Source organism: Condylura cristata, unplaced genomic scaffold (genome assembly GCF_000260355.1).
Source record: "Condylura cristata isolate star-nosed mole 26May11 unplaced genomic scaffold, ConCri1.0 scaffold00003, whole genome shotgun sequence".
Lineage (NCBI taxonomy): Eukaryota > Metazoa > Chordata > Mammalia > Eulipotyphla > Talpidae > Condylura > Condylura cristata.
This window is the reverse complement of record NW_004567104.1, coordinates 28,211,846-28,239,298: the sequence shown is the minus strand read 5'-3', so window position 1 is coordinate 28,239,298 and position 27,453 is coordinate 28,211,846. Positions and strand designations below refer to the sequence as shown.

Genomic DNA, 27,453 nt, shown 5'->3' with positions numbered 1-27,453 from the left:
GCGTGGCAGACCTCTCCTGACCCGCCCGCTGCTCCCCTCAGCAGTGTACTTCATCCATCTGCCTGTTCTGCTCCCCGCTCTGTCTCTGGTGAATCTTCTCGCCACCCCTGCACCTCTGGCCTGTACCCCAGTTCTGTATGCATAAATAAATAAATCTTAAACAAAAAAAGAGGTTAGTACTTTAAATCTACTAAGTGGAATCATTATTATCACTTTATTATTCTGAAACTTCCAGGATTTTATTACAAGGAATATGTCTCCTTTTTAAAATAGAACCTGCTTTACATCTGTCATCTGTTTACTTTTTAGGAAATTAGAAGGAAGTTTTGTCAAGAAGCCAATAGCCACATATGTTTTCCTCGATGGGGAAACTGGAATACTTGACAGCAAGCCAGAAACCTACTTAGTGCCACCTTTTTCCAGTAGTCTTTTGCGTGCTCTAGTCTTTGCAAAGAAATGAAAATCATTCAGTTTCTGCCTATAATAACCACCTCTCAACTGTTGTGCTTGATGTACTCTATACCAGTTGAGGGTGAAGAGGCACACATGATCGTTCTTTCAAAGACAGTACAAAGAGTAAACAACAATTTGAGCAATCTAAAAGCCAAAGGGTATTATGTGAGACTGCCCAGCAAGTGGCAGACTGTTACTTGTTTTATTGAAGTACAACATGTATAAAGTACTTGAGCCTTAAGTGCACAAATAGCTGATGGAGATCCAGAACAGGACCAACACCCAGGGCTCCATCAAGCTTCCTTGCAGTCCCTCTGACCCTTCTCTGGTGACCTTTACCCTGGTTTTGTATCATACAATCTGCAGTGTGTGGGCTTTTGTATCTGGTTTCTTGAACCCAATAATGTGAGGTTCATCTATATTCTTACAGTTGAGTGAAGACTAGCTTGTTCTTTCTCGTTGCTCTGAATTGTTCTGTGATGTAAATTTATCAATTACCTCTTCTGTGATGGATGAAAATGTGAATATTGTTTGCAGGTTTATGGATTTAATTTTTTTTTTTTTTTCAGTAAGTTTTACTTTGTGGAGGAATTTTAGACTCCACAAAATTAAGCAGAGTATAGCCTTCCTATATTATCCTGTCCCCACAGTGGTACATTTGTTACAACCACTGAACCTACACTAACACATCTGTCACCCAAAGGGTGTTGCCTTTTAAAAATGGTGCTCCCATGGACCCCCAACTTCAGTGCAGTCCAGTAGAACTTCCTGCTGTGATGGAGATATCCTACTTATGCTGTCCAGTAGTACCTACAGCCACATGTGAGTGACTGAGTATATTAAATACTTCAAATGTGGCTAATGACATCTTCAGAAATTCTTTTTTTAAAAAAAAAAAGATTGATTGGCCCTCCCTGGTGGCGCAGCGGGTTAAAGCACTGCACTGAGAATCTAAAGCCGCTTCTGCATGAGTTCGATTCCCGCCTGCCCCGGAGGTGACCACATGGCGTGGCAGACCTCTCCTGACCCGCCCGCTGCTCCCCTCAGCAGTGTACTTCATCCATCTGCCTGTTCTGCTCCCCGCTCTGTCTCTGGTGAAGCCTCTCGCCAGCCCCTGAGCCTCTGGCCTGTACCCCAGTTCTGTATGCACAAATAAATAAATCTTTAAAAAAAAAAAAAAAAAGATTGATTTATTTGTGCATACACAACTGGGGTACAGGCCAGAGGTGCAGGGGTGGCAAGAGGACTCACCAGAGACAGAGTGAGGAGCAGAACAGGCAGATCGCCGAAGTACACTGCTGAGGGGAGCAGCGGGCAGGTCAGGAGAGGTCTGTTGCACCATGTGGATTACCCACAGGGCAGGCCGGAATCAAACTCATGCTTCTTAGTGCTGTGTTTTAACCTGCTGTGCCACCAGGGAGGATCCCAGAAATTCATTTCTAAGGGGAATGATTGCTAACTCCTGTCTGACCAAATAATCAAGGGTTGGAATGGTGAGGTATTTTTTCAGGAGGGGTATTTACCAGGAGGGCTAGGAGTGTGTTTTCTTTTTTAAAAAGATTTATTCATTTATGCATACAGAACTGGGGTGCAGCCCAGAGGTGCAGGGATGGTGAGAGGATTCGCCAGAGACAGTGGGGAGCAGAACAGCAGATGTACTGAAATACACTACTGAGGGGCAGCAGCAGGTGGGTCAGAAGAGATCTGCCACGTCATGTGGGTCAGCTCCCTGGCCAGAGATCAAACTAGAGCTGCAATGGCTGGCTGTGGTAGCTTCATCATGCTATTGCGCCAGCAGGGAGGGCCTAGGGGTATGTTTTATGCTTATAATTTACACATCTTGACTACTTCTAAAGTAGACAGTCAACCATATTAAAGCACTCATAATGTGAGAACTATTTAGACAATTTTTTAAAAGACTCAAGTCAGTATTCTAGAGGTGGGGGGAAGGGGAAGGGAAACTTATGAAAGAACCACAGTGAATACATGTAGGAGGCAAGATAGAATCACAATCACCACTGTGTAGCCGCCACAAAATCGTGGCTGCAGGCAAAGGCCACCCACTGACCCAGAGTGACAGGCATAGGGGGAGCTGAGAATCACGCCTTTTTAAAGCGTCCTATACTGCTTGCTTACTAAATGCAAAGGGGGAGTGCCTCTTTGTGGGGCTGTCTGGCAGACACCACCTTAAATGAGTGACCAAACAGCATCATCAGTGGTGCCAACTGCTTCCCTGCTCCTCCTGAAGCAATGCTGCAGAGAGCCCTGAGGGTGTTCTTGGAAAAAACACTTCATGTCAATCTAATCATGAGGAAGCAATTAGACAAATCTAGTTTGAGGAGGTTCTGTAAGACGTGGGATTTGGGCTAAAAAGGCACACAAGCAAATGATTGAACCCTGAACTGAAAAAATTTTGGATTGGACATTATTGGAATCATTGGGTAATTTTTAATATGGATTATATGTTAGATAATAGAAATGTCATGGAGGAGACTATCCTTGAAGGTATGTGCTGATATTTAAGGGTAGTGCCATAATATCTACAATTTCAAGTGCTTCTAAGTGGAGCACTTAAGATGGAACAAATGTGTAAAATGTAATCACTGGTAAATCTAAGTTTTTATTTTTCACCTTTTCTGTAGTTTAAAAATTTTCAAATTAAAAACTTGAGAGATGGGAACATAAGAGCCGGTAGTTAGCTGTAAGAGTGAAGGCAACATTTAGAAGAACAGACAGAACCGTACCAGGAGACTCGGATAGAATCGTTACCATAATTAGCAGACCCTTCTTCCTGTCCCTACCCTGTGTTGGCTTTTGGGACATTAATTATCCCAATCCCATATTGACAGTAGGGACATACTTACAGTAGGGCAGGATACCAGCCACTCTGAACTGTAAATTAGAGTTGAAAGCTTGTATTTATAAAAATCTATATATATGTATTATTTCAGTGCAAATATAAAAATACAATAAAAAATACAATAGACCCTGGAGTCACATTGCTTTGTTACAGAAGAGGGGAAAAAAATTGACTCCTGGTCAGGGCGTAAACATTGTCTTCATGTCAGTGTGGTTTTTCTCCAGGTACTTGGTTTCCTTCCACACCCTAAAGGTACACAGGTGTGTCTCAGTTGTCCTAATCTGAGTGTGTGAGGGTATGAGTGCCCCCTGCGGCCAGGACTAGTTCCTGCCCTGTGCCCGGAACTGCTGGGATTGGCTCCAGTTACCTCTGACTGAACTGGAATAAGCAGATTGGGGAATGAATGAATGTTTATTATAAGACAAAGTTTTATATTAAAAAAGTTTAATATCGGGCCCTCCCTGGTGGCGCAGCGGGTTAAAGCACAGCACTGAGAAGCTAAAGCCACTTCTGCATGAGTTTGATCTCCACCCCAGGGGTGATCCACATGGCGCTTGCTGTTCCCCTCAGCAGTGTACTTCACGATCTACCTGTTCTGCTCCCCACTCTGTCTCTGGTGAATCCTCTCACCGCCCCTGCACCTCTGGCTTGTACCCCAGTTCTGTATAAACAAATAAATCTTTAAAAAAAATTTTAATATGAAAACATGGTCAAGTCTTTAGAAGTTTGGTGATGTTTTTGTGATGAGAAATATGCCACAGGAAATTATATCAGTTAGCCTATGGTAAAATTGGTTTCTTCATGATACATGGTTTCACGTGAAGTATCTACTTTTAACAACGTATGGACCTAAGTGAAAACTTAGTGTACTGAATTCTTTGGCGAATAGACAGCATTCATTAATACATTCATTAGCAGCATTCATTAATACATTCATTAATACATGCCTCCCTAAACATGCCAGCTTTTCCCTGTAGTGGTTCAACATGGCTCTGTCTGTTCCACTAGCACTTGCCTAGCCTCTGGGCACCACGCATGAAGTGACCTGAAGCCATCAAGTATAATAAGTGAGGCTGTGAGAGAAGAAAGTTAATGCCACAAGATCAAATTGATGACAGTTCTAAATAGAACCCTGGACCCCAACAGCCTTGACCACCTGCTTCAGGACATGTCCAACATGTCCACAATGGTTTAATTAAGATTTGCAAATGCCATTACTTCAAATGCTTTCTTTCAGAAGTGATTATAGCAAGTAAATCAAACTAATGTAGTGCTTTTTTTTTTTTAAGTTATTGTGTGAGCGGTTACCATAAGCCCTTCATTTAAAACAATGCATTTTACAAGAATTTTGGCAGCACACAACATGTCCTCAGAAAAGGAAATGGTTGAGGTACTGGCCTGCTCCCCCCGCCACACACACACTCCCCCCCCCCAAGGCAGCTGGATTCATGGCCATGGCTGCCTGCTCCTCCAGGACTGGCCAGCTTGCTACTGTCCTGCCTTCTACGAGACAATGCTGGGACACAGTGCCTCTGCCAACAGGAAATGCCTCTGAGCCCTGGAGGGAGGGCATGTTATGATCGCCTTGTTTTTCTTTTTGGCAAACTCTGAACCATGGCAGAAGGAAAACATCATCCTTACCTTCTGGGTGGGCTAGTTGCCAGGCCTCTGAGCAGTCTGGTAAAGGAAGTGATTCACTTCCTAAAGCCTGCTTGTGTGAGAGCCCTAGGGAAGGCCTGGGAGAAGCTGGGAGGGTCCTACAGGCAGGGAAGGAGTTGATGAGAACCTTTCATCCTGATATTCCCTGCAGGATGAAGTCCTGATTCCCACATGACAGGTGCCGCTAGATTTTTCCCACCTTTCTCCCTGATTTGACTGCAGGACCTCTGCATTTTGCTTGGATCCAGGGCCCAAGTTCTTCCTACCTTCAGGAGGGCCTCTTCAGGGACTGGTGCCAGGGCCTCATTGCCAAAAGCAAACTTCCTCTCAAAAGCCCAGCTCTGTTTCTTGAAAGCCTTGCCCAACACCACCCTCCTGCACATAGAATGTTAGGTGTTGCCAGAGCCTTTTAAATGTGCTCTTGCATATCACATTTCAGTGGCCTCTTTAAATAAAATCAGTTTATCCATTGGGTAAAGGTTTTCCTTCTTAGGTACCAGCACTGAGCTGGGCCAGGCTGTGGGTATCTATGAGCCAACAAGCTTGGCTGTTAGATGCTCACAACCAGGTAGAACACCACCTATGACCCTTTGAGAGGCACCCCAATAGGGGAGGACCCCGGCCCCAGGGCCCTCCAGGACCAGGACACCGAATCAGCCCGTGTAAGGAAGCCTGACTGTGCAGTAACTTTGGGAGGGAAAAGACAAGTGTTTGAATTTAGATGTATTTAGTTAGACACACAAGTGGAGGTGAAGAGCAGTTGTATATGTGAGTGTGAAGTTAGGAGGAGTGTCTGTTCAGGAGCCCAGGCACAGGGACAGTACTGAAAGCTCCCAAGAGAGAGTAGGTAGGGAAGAGAACCAAGAACTGAGTTCTGAGTCTCCCCACTGTTAGTTGAATGACTTACCTCATTTCCTTCAAATCACTTTTTAGTGCATCTGAGGCTATCCTAGGAACGACAATCACAATAATAATTTCTACTGTTGACACAAGCTGGATATTTTATCTGCCAACTTGAGCTGGCACTTGTGATTTCAGATTTTTGGCCCCTAACTGTGAGGGTTGAATTTCTGTCAGACTAAGCCACTAAATTTGTGGTAATTGGTCTTTACAGCTCTGGGAAACTAATCCATGCAGATTCCAAGGGCACATGCACTGAACTATACTTAATAGGTCTGCTTTTTGACAGGCAGCCAAGGTGACTGAGAGGGATGGATGATCTATGGGCAACAATGCCCATCTGCTCAGGCAGGGGATCTTTGGCTGGGGCCTGTTCCTCCATGGAATCCATAGTAGAAGTTCAGAGGTTCCAAAAATGTATTAAGATCTCATGAGAAATTTTCTGGATGTGCACACAGGTTTATATTTTTCATATTTTCTTCAGATTTACTTAGGGGTCACCAAAAAGATTGAGAACTAAGTTCTATCCTAAAAAAAAGTGTTGCAGTGTATAACCTGGTTTGAAGTGGGGTATGGGAGAAATGAAGCTATTATTAAATAAACACCAGAAGTGTATACTGAGCCTGTGGAGAGGGAAGTCTTGATAATGAATGAATCAAATGAAATAGTTGTATCTTTGTTTGAAGAAAACAGAGCTAGGACCTCCCTGGTGGTGCAAGGGGTTAAGTCTCAGCACTATGAAGCTATCCACAGCTGCTGTAGCACCAGTTTCATCCCCAGCCAGGGAGGTAACCCTCATGGTGCAGCAGACTGCTCCTGCCTCACGTACTGCTCCTGCCTCACGTACTGCTCCCCTCAACTGTGTATTTCAGTAGATCTGCCTGTTCTGTTCCCTACTCTTTGGTGAATCTTCTCACCCCCGCACCTCTGGCCTGTACTCCAGCTCTTATATGCATAAATAAATAAATCTTTAAAAAGAAAAAGAAAAGAAAGCAGAGCCTACATGATAGCCTTGCTATAGACACAGGACTGGCTGGGACATGGCCTCCATTCCGAAAGACAGGGGAGCATGTAGGCAAACAACCTTGTGGAGGAGGTAAGTGACCACAGGCCAGCGACCACAGGAGTGCAGAGTAGAGAGGACACACATTAGAAGCATGAAAGAGCCAGAATTTCAGATGGTGGCTATTTATTGTTTATAGACTGTGGAAACTACAGGTTACATATGCATATCCCCTTTAATTGTGTCTTAGTTGGAATTGATTTTATATCATACCTTGGTCATGTTACTATTTTAATTTTGGTCCCTTTGTTTAATAACATATTTTAATTTTACCTCTTTGCTCAATTGCTTATTTAATTTCCCTCTCCCTCTTCTACTGAACTGTAAACTCCACAAAGGTAAGGAGCCTGTCTGTTTTTCTCAACATTGTGTTCCTCGTGCCTAGCACAGTGCCTGACATATACTGTTTTACTTCTCCTGTGAGTGGGCAGGAGTGGCCACTTTAGAAAACAGTCTGACAATTCACTGAAACCTTAAACATGATTCCAATGGGACCCAGCAATTCTCCTTCTAGGTATACGCCCAGGATATACAAAACGTACATACCGTAGAGACAACAGTATACACAAATACACAAAACTCATGCACAAAAGTTTAGAACAACATTATTCCTAAGCCAAAAAGTGAAAAACAAATGACCATCCACTGACAAATGGCTAAATAAAATGTGCTGTATTTTATTATTATCACTCAGTCATGCAAATGAAATGCTGACACACACAACCACATAGACCAGCCTTTAAAATCATCACAACTTAAGTGGAAGAAGTCAGTTACGAAAGGTGGCATATTGTATTATCCCATTTATAGATGTCCAGAATAGCAAATCCATAGAGACAGAAGGCAGGTGTGTGGTTACCAAGGGCTGCTCATGGAAAGGAAGAACTGCTAATAGGGACTAGGTTTCTGTCTGTCTGGGGATGGAAATGTTCTAAAATTAGGTAGCGGTGCTGGGTGCACAACTCTGGATATACTAAAAGCCAAAATGTATGAATATACATTATTCATATAAATGATACTGCCATAGCTGTTTTTTTTTTTTTTTAAATAATTCAGGCATGTCCTTTAGCAAACTAAAATCTACAAGCAAGATTTTAAATAATGATAATTTGTTTTCGGGAAAACAGCCCCGTGTGCCAGAAAATGTGTGGTAGTGTGGCTGGAAGGACTGGGACATGTCCCCGAGATTACAGCTCATTTAGTTGCTTGGGGGGTGGGGGAAGGGTTGGGGGTTCTCAGTAGGGCTGCAGAGTGCGGGCGGAAGGTGCCCTTGACAGCTGCTGAAAAAGCGAGAGTTGGTGCAGGGGGTTTGCTCGCCAGCACCTTTGCTTCCTCTCTCCTTGTCTCTGTCGCACCCTCGGCCTTGTGTCCTGTTAAGCCAGCAGGACCAGGACCCCCTTCCACATCAGGATGCCCAGCAACCAAGCGCCTCGCCAGGCACAAAGTATGTGTGTTGTTTGGCTTAGAAAATGCAACGGATGAATGAACCGACAAAGTGCCTCACAGTGACCCGAGAGGTCACTATAATCCGCTCGGGTGTCCAGGTTTTGGGGCTGGGTGACAGCGAAGGAAAGTGTCAACCGGGCGCGGAGAAGCTGCCACTGTCTGGGCCGGCCGAGAGCGCAGCCTTTGTGCGGAGGTTGCTCCCGGCTGCCGCCGCTGGGGGGCGACCTCCCGCCCTCGGACCCCCGACAATAGAGCGAGGGGTGGGGAGCCCGGCACTCCCGGAAACTTTTCCCTCGCGCCTCAGCAGCGGACGCCTGAGAGCCAGGAGCTGGGCGCGCCCCTCTTCGGCCTGCAGTAGGTGGCCGCCGCGGCACCTAGCTGGGAAGAGGGCGCGCGGCGGTAGCGCCCAGGGGTAACCGGGACCGGGGGGCCTGCGTGCGCTCAGGTCCCCGGCCACGCCGAGGCCCCGTACTGGGCCGGACGAAGGCGAGTGGGGTCATGGGGGAGGCGCCCGGCTCAGCGCCCGCGCCGGCGCTCGGGGACTGGGGCTACCTGGACCGCTGCTTCGCCCGCCACCGCGTCTGCATCTCCTTCGGCCTGTGGATCTGCGCCGCCTCCTGCTGGATCGCCGCCCACGCGCTGTAATGGGGACCGGGACCGGGCGGCGCGGTGGTGGGGGCAGGGTCTGCAGCAATGGGAATTGGCTCGACCCTCCTGCTAACTCCCTTTTGCAAACCTAGAAGGAGCAGAGAGGGAGGAGGAGGAGGCAGCAGGTAGCGGACAGCACAGTTCCAGGACTGAAACTAACATTTCACTGCGGACTGGAGTCGGCTACTTCTTTCCGTATCCAAGCACAGGGAATCTGGGCTGTGAGCCAGCAGGAGGAGGCGGGGTGGTGCAGTGGACCGGGCCTGACCTGCAATCTTGGGTGTTAGGTCCGCCTTTCCCTGTTGGCACATGTGAGCTAGACAAGCCACAAAACCTCTGGGCCTTATTTTCCCGTGTGAATGGGGAAGAAAATTTACTGTAGAGATGGGCAGATTAAATGAGTCCACCTATAAAGCTCTTAGTAAATACTCATTAAACAGTATTGCACCAGCTTGGCCACCAACCCCGGGCAGAAGGCAAAGACATAGGACAAGTCTCAGGGCGTTTCTGGCCTCAACATCTCCAGACCCTCTTATCTGAGAGGAGGGGTGGAGAGCATCTGGCTGAGTCCACAGCCGTTGCCCTGGTCTTTCCAGCACCTGGAGCATTTGGGGTGGGTGGTCACTAGAACCTGCATTGTGAGGGTGAAGTCTGCCTAAAGGTAGCCTCCGGGTGGGTCTTTGGCCACCCAACCCCAAGCTCTAAGGAGGATGCCACTGCCATCTTCTCACCCAAGGGAGGCTGGCACCATCCCACTTCAGATGCTCCAAATGACATTCCCCTTGGGCATTTGGTGTTGTCGCAGATTCTGCAACCCATTAACCAGTCACTGGCGTATAAATTAAAAGACACAGAACATTTACTGTGGTCTGGTGTCACATTCACTAACTCTTGCAAGTCCTGCTGCAATCCATGGGGTAGAAATCATCCCTGTCATCCCCTTCAGGTGAGGAGGCCGCTGTGTTCCATGAGGTAGCTCAGGGACCCCTGGTGGCTGGAAAGAACAGAAGCCCTGTCCTATTGCAAAAGGGAAGGTGTGAGGCTTCAGCTTTCAGCTCAGAGAGTTGAAAGGGCCTTGAGTATGTGTTAACTCATATGTCCTCACAGCTACCCTGTGAGATGGGCATTACTGGCCTGGTCACCAAGGAGAGGCTAAGTAATCCATCCCCAGTGGTCAGTCTGAGAGAGCAGAGCCTCTGCTTTTTCATCTGATCTCACACACCCATTTGTTTTCAGTACTTTGTCTCCCTGAACCTCGTACTTTTTGGGGAAAGCGTCTTCTCTGAGCTGCGTGATGTTTAGGTGAGATCAGCCTTAGATCCCTGGCTCTGAAATAAGTTTCGTGCTTACTAAACTGTAGCTGGAGAAGTGGTTGAAGGACACAGTGCATACAGCAAAGCCTCTGTAAGTGAATCTGGAAGGCCCCCACTAACTTAACCTAATCACTGGAGACCTCACAGGCCCCCATACGTTCTCTCTCAAATGGGAGGATTGAAATAAATCACTACTAATCTGGGCCCAAGTCAGAGTTTCTAACTTAGAGTCTTTACTCTTAAGCCTTGAATCAATTTAAGGAGCCCCAAATCGAAGGTTGCTATTCCCACCAGGGACTTCAGGCTTCATCTGGCAGGCTGGGGAGTGTTTGGGGACCCAGTGTCCTTCCATCCTCAGGGAAGGGCTGACACCCAGAACCAGCTAAAGGAAACAGTTGGCATGAAATGAGTATCATAGAGTGGTCAAAGGGCATGAGACCGGGGCTGAAATACTGTGTCACTGTTTCCCCTTGGGAAGAGTCATCATCTCTGAGATGCATCAGTGGTGCAGGCACAGAGAGCTCTGGCCCTCCCAGCCTGGCTTCGCTTTCTGTAGTGTTCTCAGTGGGGTGGGAAGGGGGACAGCAAGGGAGAGAAGCCAGCAGTGGGGGTGCTCGGAGGTCAAGCCAAAGTGCCAAGGCATTTCCCAGGAGCTTTGCTCTCCGTATATAAAGTGCGTACATATGGCGTCAGCTTGGATTTGGGCTGGCACAAACCCAGCCACCCCATAGCGCAAATGGCTGAGGAGGGGTTCTCTTTAATCTCAAAGACACAAGTTGCCTTCTAAATTTAGTCAATGAGCTGTTCTGCAGTTGACTACAGTGATTAGGTTACTTTTATAACCCTCCTGTTTCCTTTCAAGAAATAAAACCTGACAGCTGGTTTGTCAGCACTAAGTGGTGGGTCATGACCTAGAGCTGGCAGGATTAGCAGGCAGAAATTCCACTTACTAGAGACCCTGCGTTTCATGGGATCTGGCTCCTGCTTTGGGCAAGTTGACCAGAGGCTCAAGAGTCTTTCGAGTCTTACTTTCCCCAGCATACACTGAGTTCCAAAACACCTGCTGAATATCACAACTGCCCCTTTTAGACACCAAACTCACAACTCCTCTATGGTGTCCACACGCTGTCGGTCTCCACAGGCTTCTGTACCTGAGATGTGTGAAGAATTCCGGACGGGACCAGTCGGCGCTGTGTGCTGCCTGCTGCCTCCTGACCAGTCTGTGTGACGCAGTTGGGGCGATTCTGGCCAAACAGCTCCCCATCCAGGTGCGTGGGGCCCACAGGCAACAGGCTCGGCCGGGCCAGGCCACCCTTTTCCTACAGCAATCACAGTGGCTTCTGTCTCACTCTTTACTATGGGGGACAGTTTCACCACGGGCCGTGGCTTCTGCAGGTCTTTCCGCCCAGTCCTGCTCTTGCCCCATAAACAGAGGGGGCCCAGCTCACCTCCTTCGAGTCTCTGCTCACAAGTACCCTGCCTCTCCTGTCGGTGCTCTGGATCCTTTCCCCAGAGTTCACCCTACTTTATTTACTTATGTTTATAACAATACTACTGGGATGTCATCTCCAGAAGGGCAAGAATTTTTATATTTGTTCCAGTGTCCCCATCACTTAGACATCACATAGTCATGGTGTTCAATATATAGTGGTTATTATTGATTTGAAAGCCTGGGACCAGCATCAGCTCGTGCAGGGTATTTGAACTTTTCTCCTAGCTCCTAAGGAGGAACACTGGAGAGACTAAGAGGCAGTTTCCAGTTTTCCTGGAGCCAGTGCCCTCCAGCAGAAGGAGCCTACCCTAACACACATGTCCCAAGGAACTTGCTGGGCCCCATTTCAGAGCACCCCACGTGACTAGTCACGGCCTGTGCCCACCGAGGTAGACATGAAGGAAGGCAACTGGGTACTTGGAATACAGGTCTGGGGAGATCTAGGCCCTGCTTTTAGCAGTGCTGTCTCACAGACAAGTCCCTTTCATTTCAGGCGCCCAGTCTCATTAGCTGATAGGTATAAGGAGGCCCAACTCAGGTCAGTCATGCTGATGTTCATTCTTAGCCACGTATGTAGCATGAAGGGCTTGCAAGGACTAACTCATCTAATCCTCACACCCAGTGATGTGGCTGTTCTCACTCTCCGTTTCACAAATACAGAAACTGAGACAGAGAGTTAATTAACTCCTCTAAGCTTGCCCTCTCGTGAGTAGCAGTGCCAGGATTCGAACACCAGAATGCGCGCTCTTCGGCACCAGCGCTGCTCCCACGGCAGTGCATTTCCAGGCAAGTGCATCTCATTCCCCCCATGTGCGCTCTCAGGACTCCACGTGTTGGCTCCTGTGATGTGCTTCTCATCGAAGCAGGCAGTCATCTGCCCTGGTTTCCAGAGGAGGAAACTGAGGCCCAGAGAAGTTCAGTGGCTGGGTCGAAGCAGATAACACCGTGCTGGGTGGAACTGCAGGAGAAAGCTGAGGGCTGGTTCTTGTGGTGTCCCCAGGAGGGACAGCCACACTCAGCACTGGTCATGGCAGCACCCCTTCTCCTTATCGGTCAGGTGGGCGTGGTGACCAGCTTTCTGCAGGATGGTCCCCGGAAGCAGCACGTCAGAGGAACACACATGGAAGCGGAGCAGAGACGAGAGGTGCGTTGGTTGCTGAAGGATGGTTGAACACCCAGCCTCTACTGTTTCCTTTGCTCCCAGGTTTTCACTGGTGCCTACCTAGCAGCGGTTGACTTGGTGAACTTTATGTTCATTCTCTTCCCGGTCTGCGGCTCCCAATCCAGTTCTCGTCCTGGTGAGTGTGTGATTTTTTGCTCCTGTCTTCGTGCATCCACTCATTCATCAGTGCTGAGCACCTCCGCCTCGTCACATCCAGGCACATGGACAGAGGTGCTCCCTGATCTCAGAGGAGGGAGACAGGCCTCAAACTATATAGTTTCAGCTGCTAGAGAGGAGCCCAAGTTGCACTTTGGGGAACCAGAGGAGGCAGAGGGTGGCAGGTGGCAGAGAAGGGGCAGACAAGGACATTGAAGGTGAAAAGATCAGCACGGCCACAGCCTGAAGGTGAGGTGGGCATGGCTTTGGGGGACACACAGTGGTAATCCCACAACTTACTGAAATGGATGCCACCCTACACTGAGCGGGGGCTAGAGGTGGCATGAGCAACCCTGAGGATGAGGGACCCTTGTCCAAAAAGGGAATGCTTGGGTGTCCCGGGTGGCACCCAGTATGGAGCAGTATGGCTGCTCCATACTGCCCAGTGAAGAATGTTCTTATTAGGATTATTCAGAGAAGCATCTGTCTCCAGGAGACTTTCAGGGCAGGCTCTCCTCACCCCCACTCAGCTTTGGCACCCTGTCACAAACATGTCCACTCATGGGTGCCCAGATGCCAAGCTCTGCCAGACGGCGGCAATTATAGAAACTGCCAGGGCAGAGAACTGTCCTCAGGGGTTCCGGCCTAAGGAAGATGGTGCAGTATGTGCAGATACGTGTGACAAAGGGTAATGTCGCCCTGCTGTGACACATAAAAGGCTGGGAGAGGACCTAGGAGGAACAGAGCTAGGAGCAGGAGCCTGGGGGGGGGGGGCAGTTAGTGAGACCCAGAGGGAAGCAGGAGGTAAACTCCAAAGACATGGGATGATCACAGAGCCCCGAAAGGTGTGGGCATCTGGGCATCCGTCTGGCACCAGGCGGGGTCAGCACCATTCCTCCCCACACAGCTGTCTAGACCCAAGGGCATGTCAGTGTTGCTGTCTGTTGCAGGTAGGGGCGCCCAGGAGCAGAAGAGGAGGAGGCGGCTTGGGGCCCGTGTGTCTGCTCTGGCCCTGCCTCTGAGCCTGGGTCCGGGCTGGGCTCTCTGGGTCGCCCTTCCGAGGGCTCCAGGTCCCATCCGTGGGCCACAGCGGAGGCTTCTGGGAAGCTTGCTGCAGGTGAGGCTGAGCAGGCTGGTGGGGGCGCGGGGGTATGTGGTTCCCCGGGTCCCAACAAATGCCCGGGGTTGGGGCAGCATGAGACCTCACATTATTTCAAGGAACCTACTAAGAGCAGAAAAGGCTGGTGTGGGCACATGAGCCGTCTCTGCGGGGCGCCGAGTGTGTCCCCTGTTCCCACAGGACAATACGGAAATCCTTGGCTACCTGCTGGGTAGCATCGCTGCCCTTGGCTCCTGGGCTTCCCGGATCCCCCCACTCTCCAGAATTGTAAGTCTGGGTCAGGGCTGGAGCTGTGGGTCACCATGGCATCGGGGAGCATCCTTGAAACTCCAGGTCTTTGGGGTGGAAGAGTGGGAAGGGTTAGTGTATGTGTGTGTGTCAGTATATGCGTGTGTGTGGGTGTGTGGGTGTGAGAGAGCACATGCTCACCCAGCTCGGGGAAGACCTTGAGGCCTGCTGGAGCCTCACAAGAGAGCCCAGCACTATTTTCTCTCCATTTCTTCTAGCAAATGAAAAGCAGGCTTTCAGGAAAAAAACTCTGTGTTCGGCTGAACCAGTATTAGGGAATGAGAAGGTTTTAGAGGATGGACTCGCGGTTTCTGGGGTTCTCGTATTAGAGAGCAGCTGGTTGTCATCCAGGCCCCTGGGGGAGGGAAGCCCCTGTTGACCAGTCGTGGGGACAAGGGGTACGGGAGCTCACAGTCTCATGGAAGACATAAGAATGTCAAGCAGGCTACTTCAAAGCTCCAGGAAAGAGAGACTCAGTGTTTGGTGTTTTGGATGAGAGGGAAGACTCCTGCACTATTCAAATGAGCGGGGTGAGCGCCTGCACCTGCCTGACTGATGGGTGCTGGTGGAGGCCTCTGGCTGAGGGCAGGCAGGTGGGAGCTCAAGAGGCAGAGGAGTGGGAGAGGGCAAACCACTGGGGCAGAAAAACAAGATGTCCTGGTGATGTGAGGGCTCGCCGAGGGAACAGTCGTGTGAGCTAACATAGGAATGTTATGGGCCCAGCGTTTAGTCTAAAAACAATGGCTTGCTGAGAACCGTTGAAGAGCCAGCCCAAGAGAATGCATTGGGAGTGGCAGCAGGGGAGCCACAGCCTATGCTTTGTGGCCAGAAGCTCACTGGCAGAGGTGTTCTACGGTGAAGGGGAGGAGTAGGGAGCACACCCTCTGTTCAGTCACCCTCGATGGGTCTCTAGGGTGGTGTGAGGGCTGGAAGCTTACCCCCACCTTCCTCACTGTCTCAGGCCGCAGTAGCAAGACACCACAAACCTCCACAACAGAAGTGTATAATCTCAAAATACCGGAGCCAGAAGTCCTGTGCTCAGGTGGAGATGGTCAGGGGAGTTTCACAGAGTTGAGTTTAAGCCAGGGATGAACAGGAATCCATCAGGCAAAAGAAATGGCTGAGCAGAAGCTGGAAGCCCGCAGAAGCAGCACCCAGGGCTACGGGCTCAGTTGTCCACTAACTGCTGGCCGCCAGGGCCTGGGTCTTAGAATCAGTTCTGTGGAATCGGGGGCAGTGTTCCGTCCAACCCAGCCCCTGCCCTCTGCCCAGTGCCGGGGTAAGGCGTTTCCCGCCATCCACCTGTGGACCCTGCTGCTGTCGGCCCTGGCTGGCCTCCTCTATGCCTCGGCCATCGTGGCCCATGACCGGCACCCTGAGTACCTGCTTCGGGCCACACCCTGGTTCCTGACCTCCCTCGGCCGTGCTGCACTGGACCTTGCTGTATCCACCAGGGCCAGAGAAGTCCTGGGCCTCACCTCCTTGCTGCCCTACCCAACGGTGCTTCCTTCTGCTAAGTGGAACCCTCCCCCAGCCGAAGGGGAGGGAGGTAGTGTGATGCCTAGGGCAGACAATTTGCATTTTTGTGTTTGTGGGGTTTATTCTAATACAAAGAACCATCTCTTGGCCGCAGCTCTGTGAAACAGCAGAGAGGGACGTGGAGGGCCGTGGCCCTGGGTCAGAGACCCAGGTTCCTAGGTCAGTCCTGCTCCCACTGGGTGAGTCCCCGCCCTGCTGGGAACCGATTGTCCTCATCTGTGCTTGCCATTCTCACAGGGGCAAGGGGCTCTGCCAGCTGACCTGCCACACAGGGGCAGGCTTTCCTATTCTGTCTGGGGCCCAGGTGGAGAAGCAGAGAGAAAATCAGAACGGGGCTGCCCTGTGTCGCTGACCGTGAGCACGCTCCTCGCTCCACAGGCAGGAAGCTTGTCCTGAAGTGCTCACCCCCCAGGGACCTCGGCCCTGGGGCCTCTGCAACAAAGTCAGCTCAGAGAGTCTATCCTCTAAAGCCTTCCATCCTGGGAGGCCACACTTTCGGCTCAGCGCGGGGGCACCGAATTTCCTTGCCCCTGCTGGCTCCGTTGGCTCCTGTGATCCTTCCTTCATGGCTGCATTACTTCAGTCTCTGCCTCTGACTCCACAGGGCCCTTCCCTTCTCCCTTTGTGTTTCCTCGTGTGTCCTGTCCTCCAAGCACAGGCTTTAGGGTCTTGTCTGATCTGCTCTCACCACCTCTCAACTAATTATTATAACAAATTAAATTGGTAAATAATTTTGTCTGCAAAAACTTGTTTCCAAAGTAAGTCACATTTGAGGCTCCAAGTGGAGGGACACTGTTAAGCCCACCATAGTTACTGTTGCTGTAAGCTCGTGCCTGTCCTGGGACGATTGGGGGAGAGCCAGGCCCTCAGGCACTGGGGCCACTGGGGTCACTGGGGTCACTGGGAGAGGGCTTGCAGGAAGGGTCACCTCCGAGGCAGGCAGGAATCGAGCTCATGCGGAAGTGGCTTTAGCTTCTCAGTGCTGCGCTTTAACCCGCTGCGCCACCAGGGAGGGCCCTAAGAAAAAGATTTTTTGAAGGACATACTTATTTACAAAGCGATTATTAGAGATGAGCTCTTGCTGGGTGCTAGGTCCTGATTGGGGACAGGAACTGGAGAGGCAGACCTGGTCCTGTCCTTCGGGGAGCTCATGCCTGTCCTGGGACGATTGTGGGAGAGCCAGGCCCTCACGGCACTGGGCCACTGGGGTCACTGGGAGAGGGCTTGCAGGAAGGGCGCGCTGGGGAGACAGCGCAGGGTGGTCTAGGTGCTCTGTTTCTTTGAACCTTAACTCCACCTCTCAGATCATCCTCCTTTCCTGGGTGATGAAGAGCAAGGTGAGACGGGCCTTGGGGTTTGCTTCTGGAACCAGAGAGAGCCCTGACACCCAAGCCCTTTTGACATGTGCAGAGAATGAGGAAGAACATCCCGAGGCGAGCAATGAGGCAAGTCATGGCGGGTGAATCGCTGTCCTGCCGGGTTTGTGTTCTGGGTGGGCCGCGGCAGGCTGGGAATTCTGGGACCCCTGCGAACTTGACCAGTTTTTCCTTTAAATCACTACTGTTTATGCCCAATGCTGAATAAATAGAACTCTCCATCCTCCAATTGCAGCATTTTTTAAAAATGTTTTTTTGATCACTTGAAATCTTCATTTTTATCAATATATATTTAGTCAAATGTCCACTCTGCTGTTTTTTAATTTACTTAACTCATATAGATATTTAAATTCAATACTACATAAATTAACCTATTCATTTAGAAATATTTTAATGTTTTCCTGTATTTCATAGAAGTGCATATTTCCACTTTTGTATGTATGTTTGACATCCACATCATCACCACCAACTCTGTTTTAGTTGATAATGCCAAAACGCTGATCTTTAACAGTATTGTTTATAATAACACCCACCATCTACGGTTATTTCATACTACCAGTAAGAATACGTTCGAGAGAAATCACTCCTTCCTCTGTTGACTTCATCAGGCAACTTCTATAAGTAGCCAGAACTTCTCCACAGGGCTTTATCTTTGCAAAAAGTCCTTGGGTCCAAATAATAAAAAATGTTTCATAATACAAGAGTGTTTGTAAGGGCTTGAACATAAAGCAGATCCGTGTTTTCTAAGATAATTTTTTCTGAGAAGAAGTCTTGGCCTATTACCGGGGCCAGAGCCACAGGCTGAGACAGATGCATTTGGACAAATGAAAGGGAAAATTGCTCCTCCGAATGTTCTAGTTCAACAATGTAGTCTGAGGTCATCTGACTAAGGTTACAGGGGTTGTTATGGTGCTTGAACCAGAGTCAAGTTCCTTTGAAGGATGTAAAGGGAGGTCATTTTTGTACAATTACTCATTCATTCTTTTCTTCATGAAATTATATCTCGAAGGGAGTTAAAATTCTTAGACAGCCCTGTGTGTTGGTGTTCTGAAGGAAGAAGTAAAAATCTCTGCAATGACTTCAGCCAGTAGCCCTTTACAGAACGGTCCCCAAAGCGTGGTCCGTGAGCCAGCATTGCCTAGGCACTTGTCAGAAAGGCAAATTCTAGGGCTCTGTGCAGAACTGCTGAATCAGAACCTGAGGTCTTTTAGACAGTCCCCTGGGTGCTTCAAAGCACAAAAGCATTTATCTAGCACACACTGCAGTGGTTCCTGAACTTTGCCATACTGGGCAGCTTTTAAACTTCTTAGTACTCAGGTCACACCCCATATCAATTCAATCTTAGGAAGTCCGGGGGCTGAGGGCTAAACATCAGTTTTTTTGCTTTTTTTTTTTTTTGGTCCCTGGTGATTCTACCACACAACAAAATTGGGAAACTGAACTACTATGTACTCGGAGAGAGATAAGACATCTTATAGGAAGCAAAAAATGAGATATGCCCTAAAAAACAAACTATTTTAAAGATCCCTTTGAAGAAAGTGGGACCATATTTTAGAATTATCTTCTGACTTTAAGAATTCCTCTTTCTGTATCCCTGTCTCCACTTGGAAGCATTCAGATTGGGTGCCTCTCACCACACTACCGCACTGCAAGCCACTCAGGACAATGGCAGCCATCAGTCGCTACTTGGAGCTGACCATTGAACCTGTGCAGCAGGTGAGTGGTCTTAGGTCACAGCTGGGTGTCAGACGGGGAGCAATCAGGCCCTCTCTGATGGCACAATGGGTAAAGCACAGCAATATGAAGCTATCCACAGCCACTGTAGCATGGGTTTGATCCCCAGCCCTGGAAGTAACCTACACTGTGTGACAGACCTCTCCTGACCTGCATGCTGCTCCCCTCAGCAGTGTACTTTGTTGACCTCTGTTCTGCTCCCCACTCTGTCTCTAGTGAATCCTCTCACCCTCTACACCTCTGGTCTGTACTGCAGTTCTTGTATGCATAAATAAACAAATCTTTAAAAAAAAAAAAAAGGAACAATTAGGGAGAGCTTCCTGGAGGAGGCAACTCCTTTCCTTAGCTATAGGATAGACAGAATGAAGGAGGAAAGTAGAAAATGTACTGCAAAAGGGGAAAGGGAAGATGGAAGAGAGTTCAGGAAAGGAAAAGGTGATGAAGACACAAGTTATCATACTGCAGAGTCTCATCCTGAGGTTTATGGAAGTCCAGAAGGCTTTGGGATTAGATGTGTGTTGCTTTGCAGCAAGCTACATAATGCAGGATGCTGCTGAAGAACAAGATCTTGGCCTTTGTATTAATAAACTATATGGGGAAGTAGAGAAGGAGAGGGGCAAGTATAAGAAGCAGGGGGAGGGTAGAACTGTACTTCTCATCTGCTGATAGCTTGGTATCGTAGATCCAGCCCTGCTTCCCCAGTCAGGTTTTCAATCTTATCAACAAGCTTCAGGGTCCTTCCTTATTCATCAGTCAATGTTCCCTCTCCCCCACCCTGGCATTCCAGGTCATACCTCACGATGTATAAGTCAGGAGTAAGTTTATGTATCTATCATCAGCCCCCTGGGTGTTCCTGGTCATACCTCTTCATGCACACCCTTCCCAGTGATCCAGCTTTGTGCTCTTAATTGATGTGAAAGGCACCTTGTAGGATTGGGCTCCTATGACCTGGCAGTTCTGACCTCGCTTCAAGAATACAGAACTGGCCCTCCCTGGTGGCGCAACAGGTTGTGGACTCAGCACTGAAACTGGCCACAGCCACTTCAGTGTGAGTTTGATCCCTGCTCCGGAGGTGACCACATGGTGTGGCAGCCCTCTCCTGGCCCACCCACTGCTCCCCTCAGCAGTGTACTTCGTTGTTCGGCCTGTTCTGCTCCCCACTCTGTCTCTGGTGAATCCTCTCACTGCCCCTGCACCCTGGCCCTTCCCCAGTTCTGTATGCATACATAAATAAATATTTTTTAAAAAATACAGAACTGTAGGTAACAAAATGGAAGCTGGATATGCCACTTAGGATTAGCAGACCCACAGGTGTGCATTTGAGAGCCATCATTTAGGCAGTGTTGGGGAGTGGACAGGGAAGAGGAGGCTAGAAGCAAGGTGGCCAGCAAGGAGCTTTTGTAAGTCCAGGAAAGAGGTGGCGTGGCCTAATCCAAGTGACAGAGTTGGGAGGAGACCCTTGGTGGGGAGGAGGGGGTGAAGAGGTGAGGGCGAGGAAGTCTGAAGGCTCCAATTGACTCCCAGGGTTCTGATCTTCAGGATGATGGGTTGAAGAGGGGGGAAAGGTGACCTCACTTGCCAGCCCACTCTCCCCCTAAGACAGTTCCTGTGAAGCTTACTAGTGGCCTCCAAGTTGGAGAGTTCCCAGGGTCATTTGGTCCTGATGGGACTCAACTCATCTTGCTACTAGCTCCTTCTGACTTCTCTCTCCTGATTTACCCCCTCCCTCACTTCTGCTGGCTCCGCCTGTTGAGGTAGCTTTCAAGTAGGAAAAGCCCTGCTCTGCACTAGGAGGCCCTCCGTCTTCTCTTGGCATATTCTCAGTCCGTACACCCAAAGCCCCACATACCTCTTGCAGATTTCCCCAGGGTCTGTCTCTACCTTCTCTTCTCCCTGGGTTCTGGTCTTGGCTACCTGGTGGCCCTGGGGCATCTCACATTCACCAAGTCCAAAAGGAAATTCTGCATTTACACACCCACCCAGCTTCTCCCCTCCAACACCCTCATCTCAGTAAAGGACACCACTATCTGTGCAGCTGGTCGAGCCCCAGATCCCATGTGCCCCCTCACCACAGGCCCATGCCTGTCCATCCATTTGCAGGTCTTGTAAATACTTCTTTTACAATAGGTCCCCCCTTTATATTAGCAGCCCCCTATAGATTTTCTTCTCTGATGCTGTTCTTATTCCTCCACCGTGAGCAGAGACCAGACAAGGGGGTGTCTTACAGATTACACCTTTCCTCCTTGGTCTAAAGCACACCTCTGGCTCCCCCCATTTGGGGCAGAATAAATCTAAACTCCATACACCGGCTTCCAAGACCAGCACAGCCTGCTGTGTGATTTCTCCCTACAGTCTCCTGTTCTCTTCCTCTATCTGCTGTGGGATTTCCCTTCATTCCTTTGCCTAGATCCTCTCTTGATTGTCTTACATGACTTTCTCTTGATTTTCAAGTATCAGGTAAATAGCACCTTTACCAAAGACCTTCCTGACCACCCATTCAAAGGTAGCCTCCACCCCACAGTCCTCTCACTTCTTAGTGCCTTTTTATTTTTTTTTTTTAAGGAGAGTGATTTACCAGAGACAGAGTAGGGAGCAGAAAAGGGTTACCTGAAATACACTGCTGAGGGAAGCAGTGAGTAGGTCAGGAGAGGTCTGCCACGCCATGTGGGTCAGCTCCCTGGCTGGGGATTGAACTCGTGCTGCAGTGGCTCTGGCAGCTTCATAGCACTGTGCTTTAACCCACTGAGCCACCAGGGAGGGCCCTTTAATGTCTTTTTAAATGCCCTGCAAAGCCTCAGTCACTCTCTCAATTTTCTTATTTGTCTGCCTCCTGCCCAGGTATAAATTTGGTGTCTTCTGTCTTGCTTGCCCACACCCTGGACATCACCACCGGGCTCTCAGTAAGATGTGTTTGGGAACCCTGAGTTGAGTGGTGGTGGCCTTGCTGAGCTTCCCATGGGCAGAGAGAGTTTGGGCCTGAGAGAAGGCTTTACTTTTTGTTGTTTCTTGGTGCAAATAACCCTGTGTGTGACATAAGTGGTGGTTAGAGAGGTTCAGGGCATGCTTTCACCATGAAGAGCCCACTTTAGCCATTGACACGTTCTTGTATTTGGAGGGTGTGTAGGGGGAAACCAGGAAACATGACAGTAGCTAGACAAAGCTTTGCAGTAGACATTTTAAAATCATGCAACTTCTAACAATAATAGCACAATAGTATGTTCACTTTAGTCCTTCCACTAGTTGAATCTTGAGTGGATTCCTGCTAGGGAGCAGATTCCATGAAAGAAGAGTGTGTTTCTCCTTTATTTTCTTCTGAGGCCTACCTGCACATTTTCTGAGCATTACTTCCTCTCTGCCTCTTCCTTCTTTGTCCACCAGAGGGCAAGAGTTAGCGCGGAGACAGCTCCCAGCAGGGAGCGTGGCACCTCACTCAACTCTAGGGCCTGGTTCCAAACAGTGGAATGCTACTTGAGAGCTAACTGCTTGCCTGGTTTGCGTAATTATTAGCAGCCAACATTTCCACAGTGCTTATCGTGGCTCAAGTTCTGGTTTCGTGCTTTACATAGATTAACTCTTATTTAAGCTTCACAGCAACCCCAGTGGCTATGAGCCTCATTTTACTGATAAGGAAACTGGGCTCACCAGAGGTTAAGAAACTTACTCAAGACCACAGTTTGTCAGTGGTAAAACCAGAACTCAAGCTTTCTCTCCAGGTAGATGAAACCCTTAGCTGGTGGGCTTTACTGCTTCTTGCTTGGCAAATGGCTAACACCAAGTAAACACTTGATAAATGGTTACTTTTCATAATCACTCACACAAATTCTCCTAACAACCCTGAGAGGTGAATGCTATTATTGCTCCCATTATTATGTATTAATAGTTAATAACTTCTTTATTTTAAATTGAACTGTAATAAGAGTTAAGTCACTTTCCTAAGACCCTGGAGTTGGAAAAGCACAGAAATAGGCTTCAGACTAAGTTTTTATGAAGTGAACACACATTCTGTGCTCCATTTTGCACCTGTGTCATTAGTGAATTTTTCCTTTATACGTAAGACTCTCCCCATGAACAAGGCTGTGTGAATGAGGCAAGCGCCCTGTTGCCAGGTTCCCTGATGTATGTCCTCCTGGGCAGTCTGAACCCTTCTGAACCCTCCTTCTAGAAGAGATTTTCCTGGAGAGGCAGGCTGGGCTGCAAATAGTCAAAGGGCTGAGGGCAGGGCGAGCACGGGGATGATCCTTATCCCAGCTGGGAGCACTGAGCCTCCTTTATATCAGCTGGCTCAGGTGTGGCCAGGCCCTGGGAATTTATAGAATCGATCATCCCTGTTGCCTGGAGGCCTCTGCACCTCGCTCTCCACCCCATCAGCTCTCCCCAGGGACCTCCCTGAGGTTTCTGCTCTAGTACCCTTCTCCTGCCGACTGCAAGGGGACTCACCTGGGTTCCCTGCTGCTTCCAGAATGCTGGGTTTCCCCCACCTACCCTGTTGGAGTACCGTGTGATTTGGGGTTCAGTAGAGTAGCTGTTCTGCCCATGTGTCCAGGGCATTACCACTGAGCCCTGTGACACCCCTCCAAAGAGGCAAGGCAGGAGTCATCGCCTCCTTTTCTAGATCAGGAAATGGAGACTCGGGGAGGAGTCATTTCTTTCCAGGGTCACTTGGTGGAAGATGCAGGTCCAGAAGGCAGGTTGTTCCTCTGTGGTGTGCCTGTGGAATGCCGTTTCCTGCCTGGCTTGAAACCCTGGCTGAGGGAGCTTGAGGGGCTCTGAGGAAGCCTCCCGTCAGCCCTGGGGAGGGAGGGAGGATGGAGGGATGGATAATCTCACAACTCTCTTCTCTTAAACCTTCCCAACTACCTTTCATATGTTGCTGTGGGCCTGAGTTGGTGAAGCCTGCCGGGAGTGCATTTTCATTACTGCTATCCAAACTGCAAATGCCGGTATTCATGGTTCCAGCAGTTGTGCTTCTAGAATGTACCCTTTAAATCCCCTGGAATCTTGGATAGGCACCATAATTTATTGCAAGAGTTGAGTATAAAAGCAAGAGATTGGGGATACTGTTACAAGGCAGGGAGAGAGGGGCACCACTGAACCCCCAAACCTGCCTGCTCTAAATAGGTTCTGTATCTGCCACATCAAGACAAAACATATCAGACTTTAATGAAAAGGAACTTTAATACAGTGAGTATAAAATGCGGAAGACAAAGAATATAACTTCTAAATCAAACACCTGAAGTTACCCCTCCCCTCGTGGGCAACAGTCCACCCAAAAGGGATTGGCCCAAAGCAAGGCCTGAAAGCCCACCACAAGACTAAAACACCTTCTGGCCGGGACCCATAGAAAAGGGTCAGACATGGCCAGACAAGTCTGGGAGGAAAAGAGCAAAATCATAATAATATAGACACTGCCAGTCACCTCCCCACAGGTCTCTCACCCACATCTCTTTCAACCAGTCCAGGACCAAGATACAAGCACGGTTTCTTCATCACGTGCTTGCTGCTCCATGTGGCTTCCTCGGGTCTCCTTCTGGCTCTCCATCCTGCTTCCTTCTCCTCAGATTCCTTCTCTTCTCTTCTTTTCTCTGCTCAGCTCCTCTCCTTCAGTGGGGCAGGAAACTGGAACTTCCCCCTTTTCCTGGGAGCCACCCTGTTACAATACCTGAAAAGTCCTTAAGTGTCCATCGGGGGGGGGACTAGCTAAGTAGCTTTCCAACACCTATAGAAATGCTACCCCCTAGAGAAAAATCCACCGGACAGAGATCAAGGTGCATGAGCGTGAGAGTCTGCTATTTCTGTCACATGCATTTGATCATACTCACATGGGATATCTGGAAGGATCTGCAGAAACTGGGTGTCACTGGCTCTCTGGGGGAAACTGGAAGGCTGAGGGGATGAGCATAAGGTGGACACCGCTTTCTACACCCTCCTGTGCCTTAGGAATATGGCGTGTGTGCCATCTGACAGTTCACAAATAAGCAAACCAAGTCTCGTCTCCCCACCCGCCTTCCCCACACACTGCGCAGGCCAGATGCGGTGCCACCAGGCTGCCTGGCGACGGACAGAGGAGCGCAGGAGACACGCCCCTGCAGGAGCCCCCCTCCTACCCTCCCATTCAGGTCATCCGGGCCCGCGTGTCCTCCAGCAGTGACTCCGAGGCCTCCTCCATCAACTCCGACCTTGAGGTACGAAGCGCTGATGTCTGCCGCGGGTCCCTGGGTGCCCCTGCGCTCTGCGTGTCTGTGCCACCCTCCCCTGCTAAATGCGGGTGCGCTTGTGAGGCTCAGCAGCCGGCCCAGGACTTTTCCATTCTGCTTCATGTGGGCAAAAGGTTTTCACTGTCAGATAAGTCAGGGAAATACTGCGTGTGGCAGTGTGAAGCATCACTTGCACATTCTAGTCTTCTAGAAAAATGCACAAATGATGATAAAAACACAGGAAGCGTTGCGCTGTGGCAGTGTTTCCCAAACCTGCTTGACCAGAAGCAGTCCTCCTCCCCTCCAGGGGCACCAGCTGAAGCCTGTTTTGCTAAAGGGAGGGAGCCCCCCACCCCTTCTGTGGGCACCATTCCTGGCATTTTCATAAACCTTGCCTTATTTAAATTTTTTGCATCTGTCACAGTTCGGATCCCACCCCTGGGAGTATAACTCTCAAGCCTGAGCTGGGCTATTACTCCTCCCTCAGCCCCATGGACTGGGAAGTTTCCCTTTGTTTGGAAAATGGTGTGAGCAGGAAGTTGTCAACTGTCTTTGGTAGGGCATGTTCTCCTATTATCATGGTAGTTAAATGTCCTTTGAGGAAATGATTGAAATTGTCAGTGGTGGCTGGTGTTGGGTTTTTGAGTTTGATTTTCATGGACTTTTTGGGCAAAATAATCATTCAGCGGTATCCTGAGTCAGTCCCTCAAATTTAGATGAGATCATAGGGGACCCAGAAACCTGAAAGACCCATAGCCATTGCTTTGGGATAAAACCCAGGGTCTTTAGGGTGAGTTCTGGCCCTTCTCACCTCCACCAGCCTCGTGCCTCACCTGATCACAGCGACTATGGACTGCTCCCCATCTCTGGGTCTCTCCTCCTGTGGGTTTCTCTGGCCCAATTTAGAGGTATCAGAATCCTACCCAGATGCCTCCTGCTGTGTGAAATGATTCCCCTCCCCCCTTTACCCCCCACACATGGCAGAGATGAATGGCTGCTACTCCAGGATGCCCAGGGCCTCTGTCTCTTACACAACTTCCAGTCTGCAGCGTAGCCTGCCTGGCAAGCTGCGGGGGTCACACCCCTTCAGGCTGTGCCTGAGCCTTTAGGAGTAGCCCCGGGGCCATCTTCATCTTTCCTTCCTGGGATCCTGGAACACAACTAGGAGCCCAGAGCTGGATTTGGCCCGAGGAATTCTGGACATTTGGTTTGGTTCTTGTGCCCCTTGTCATTCTGAGCTGTGCATTTCTTGCATCTGGTGTCTGAATTTGTAAGACGCCTGAGGCATTTGGATTGAGAGCCTAGAGTCAGCCTGGCAAAGGCCTAAGAGGACAGAATGTGTCTGGTAAAGCCAGGACGGTGGTCAGGGAGAAGCTGGAGAGGGCAGGAAGCCACTTACCCTCTGAGGAAACAAGGGCAGCTTTCATCACCCACCCTCAGTGGAGGTCAAATTTGTCTCTGTGACTGGTTTGAACCATTTCTCTGCCTTCTAATCCTCATTCTTCTCCCACTCCTTTATCTCTCCTTTTAAACTTTTAACTATGTTAATACTAAGGAGACAGTCACACTCTTCAATTAGGCAAATGAAAATGAATGCTTTTGCCATGTTAAAAGAATTTATTTTTAGAAGTTCAGCTGCCCAGCCCACCCACTCCAAGACCCACCCTGTCCACCCCCAAAACAGTCCTCCTGCCTCATCCCTCAAACGCACAGTCGCTACCAGTCACTAAGTGATTGAGACCAAGGGAGAAATAACTTAAAATATTACTAAATACACACATGAACAGGTCACACAGGATCGTAAAGCTCCAAGCACAGACTATTGGGTACATGAGCAGGAGACAGGCAGCTTCTTTCAGACATGTGATCCCTGAGGACTTTTGCTAATAGAAGTTTTCTGTTGTTAAAACTAACAAGAGTTTATCGTAGAAGAAAGCCTGGAAAATGTAAAGAAGGAAGTGAAAATTCACCCACAGGCCATGCAGCCGCAGCTGTCTGAGTGGTGGATAGTGTGTGCTTGAGAGAGCCTGCCTGGTGTCCTATACCCAGT

General features: G+C 49.3%; 1 protein-coding gene across 7 annotated transcripts in view; it reads left to right on the top strand.

Annotated features, from left to right (window-relative positions):
* Positions 1–8,699: 8,699 nt before the first annotated feature.
* The window catches only part of TMEM44 (transmembrane protein 44), a 30,054-nt gene continuing 11,300 nt past the window's right edge, over positions 8,700–27,453 (top strand). For 3 of the 7 annotated variants that reach the window (XM_012729666.1, XM_012729661.1, XM_012729656.1), the window contains exons 1-9: positions 8,700–9,022; positions 11,484–11,610; positions 13,039–13,132; positions 14,103–14,269; positions 14,453–14,539; positions 15,833–16,003; positions 17,404–17,544; positions 19,087–19,191; positions 25,233–25,391. In XM_012729666.1, the coding sequence (XP_012585120.1) occupies positions 8,880–9,022; positions 11,484–11,610; positions 13,039–13,132; positions 14,103–14,269; positions 14,453–14,539; positions 15,833–16,003; positions 17,404–17,544; positions 19,087–19,191; positions 25,233–25,391 (1,194 nt within the window). In that variant the 5' untranslated portion in view covers positions 8,700–8,879. Of the gene's footprint in view, positions 9,023–11,483; positions 11,611–13,038; positions 13,133–14,102; positions 14,270–14,452; positions 14,540–15,832; positions 16,004–17,403; positions 17,545–19,086; positions 19,192–22,047; positions 22,105–25,232; positions 25,392–27,453 lie in introns of those variants that run through there. The other 4 variants (XM_012729686.1, XM_012729671.1, XM_012729695.1 and 1 more) reach the window with 3 other exon arrangements.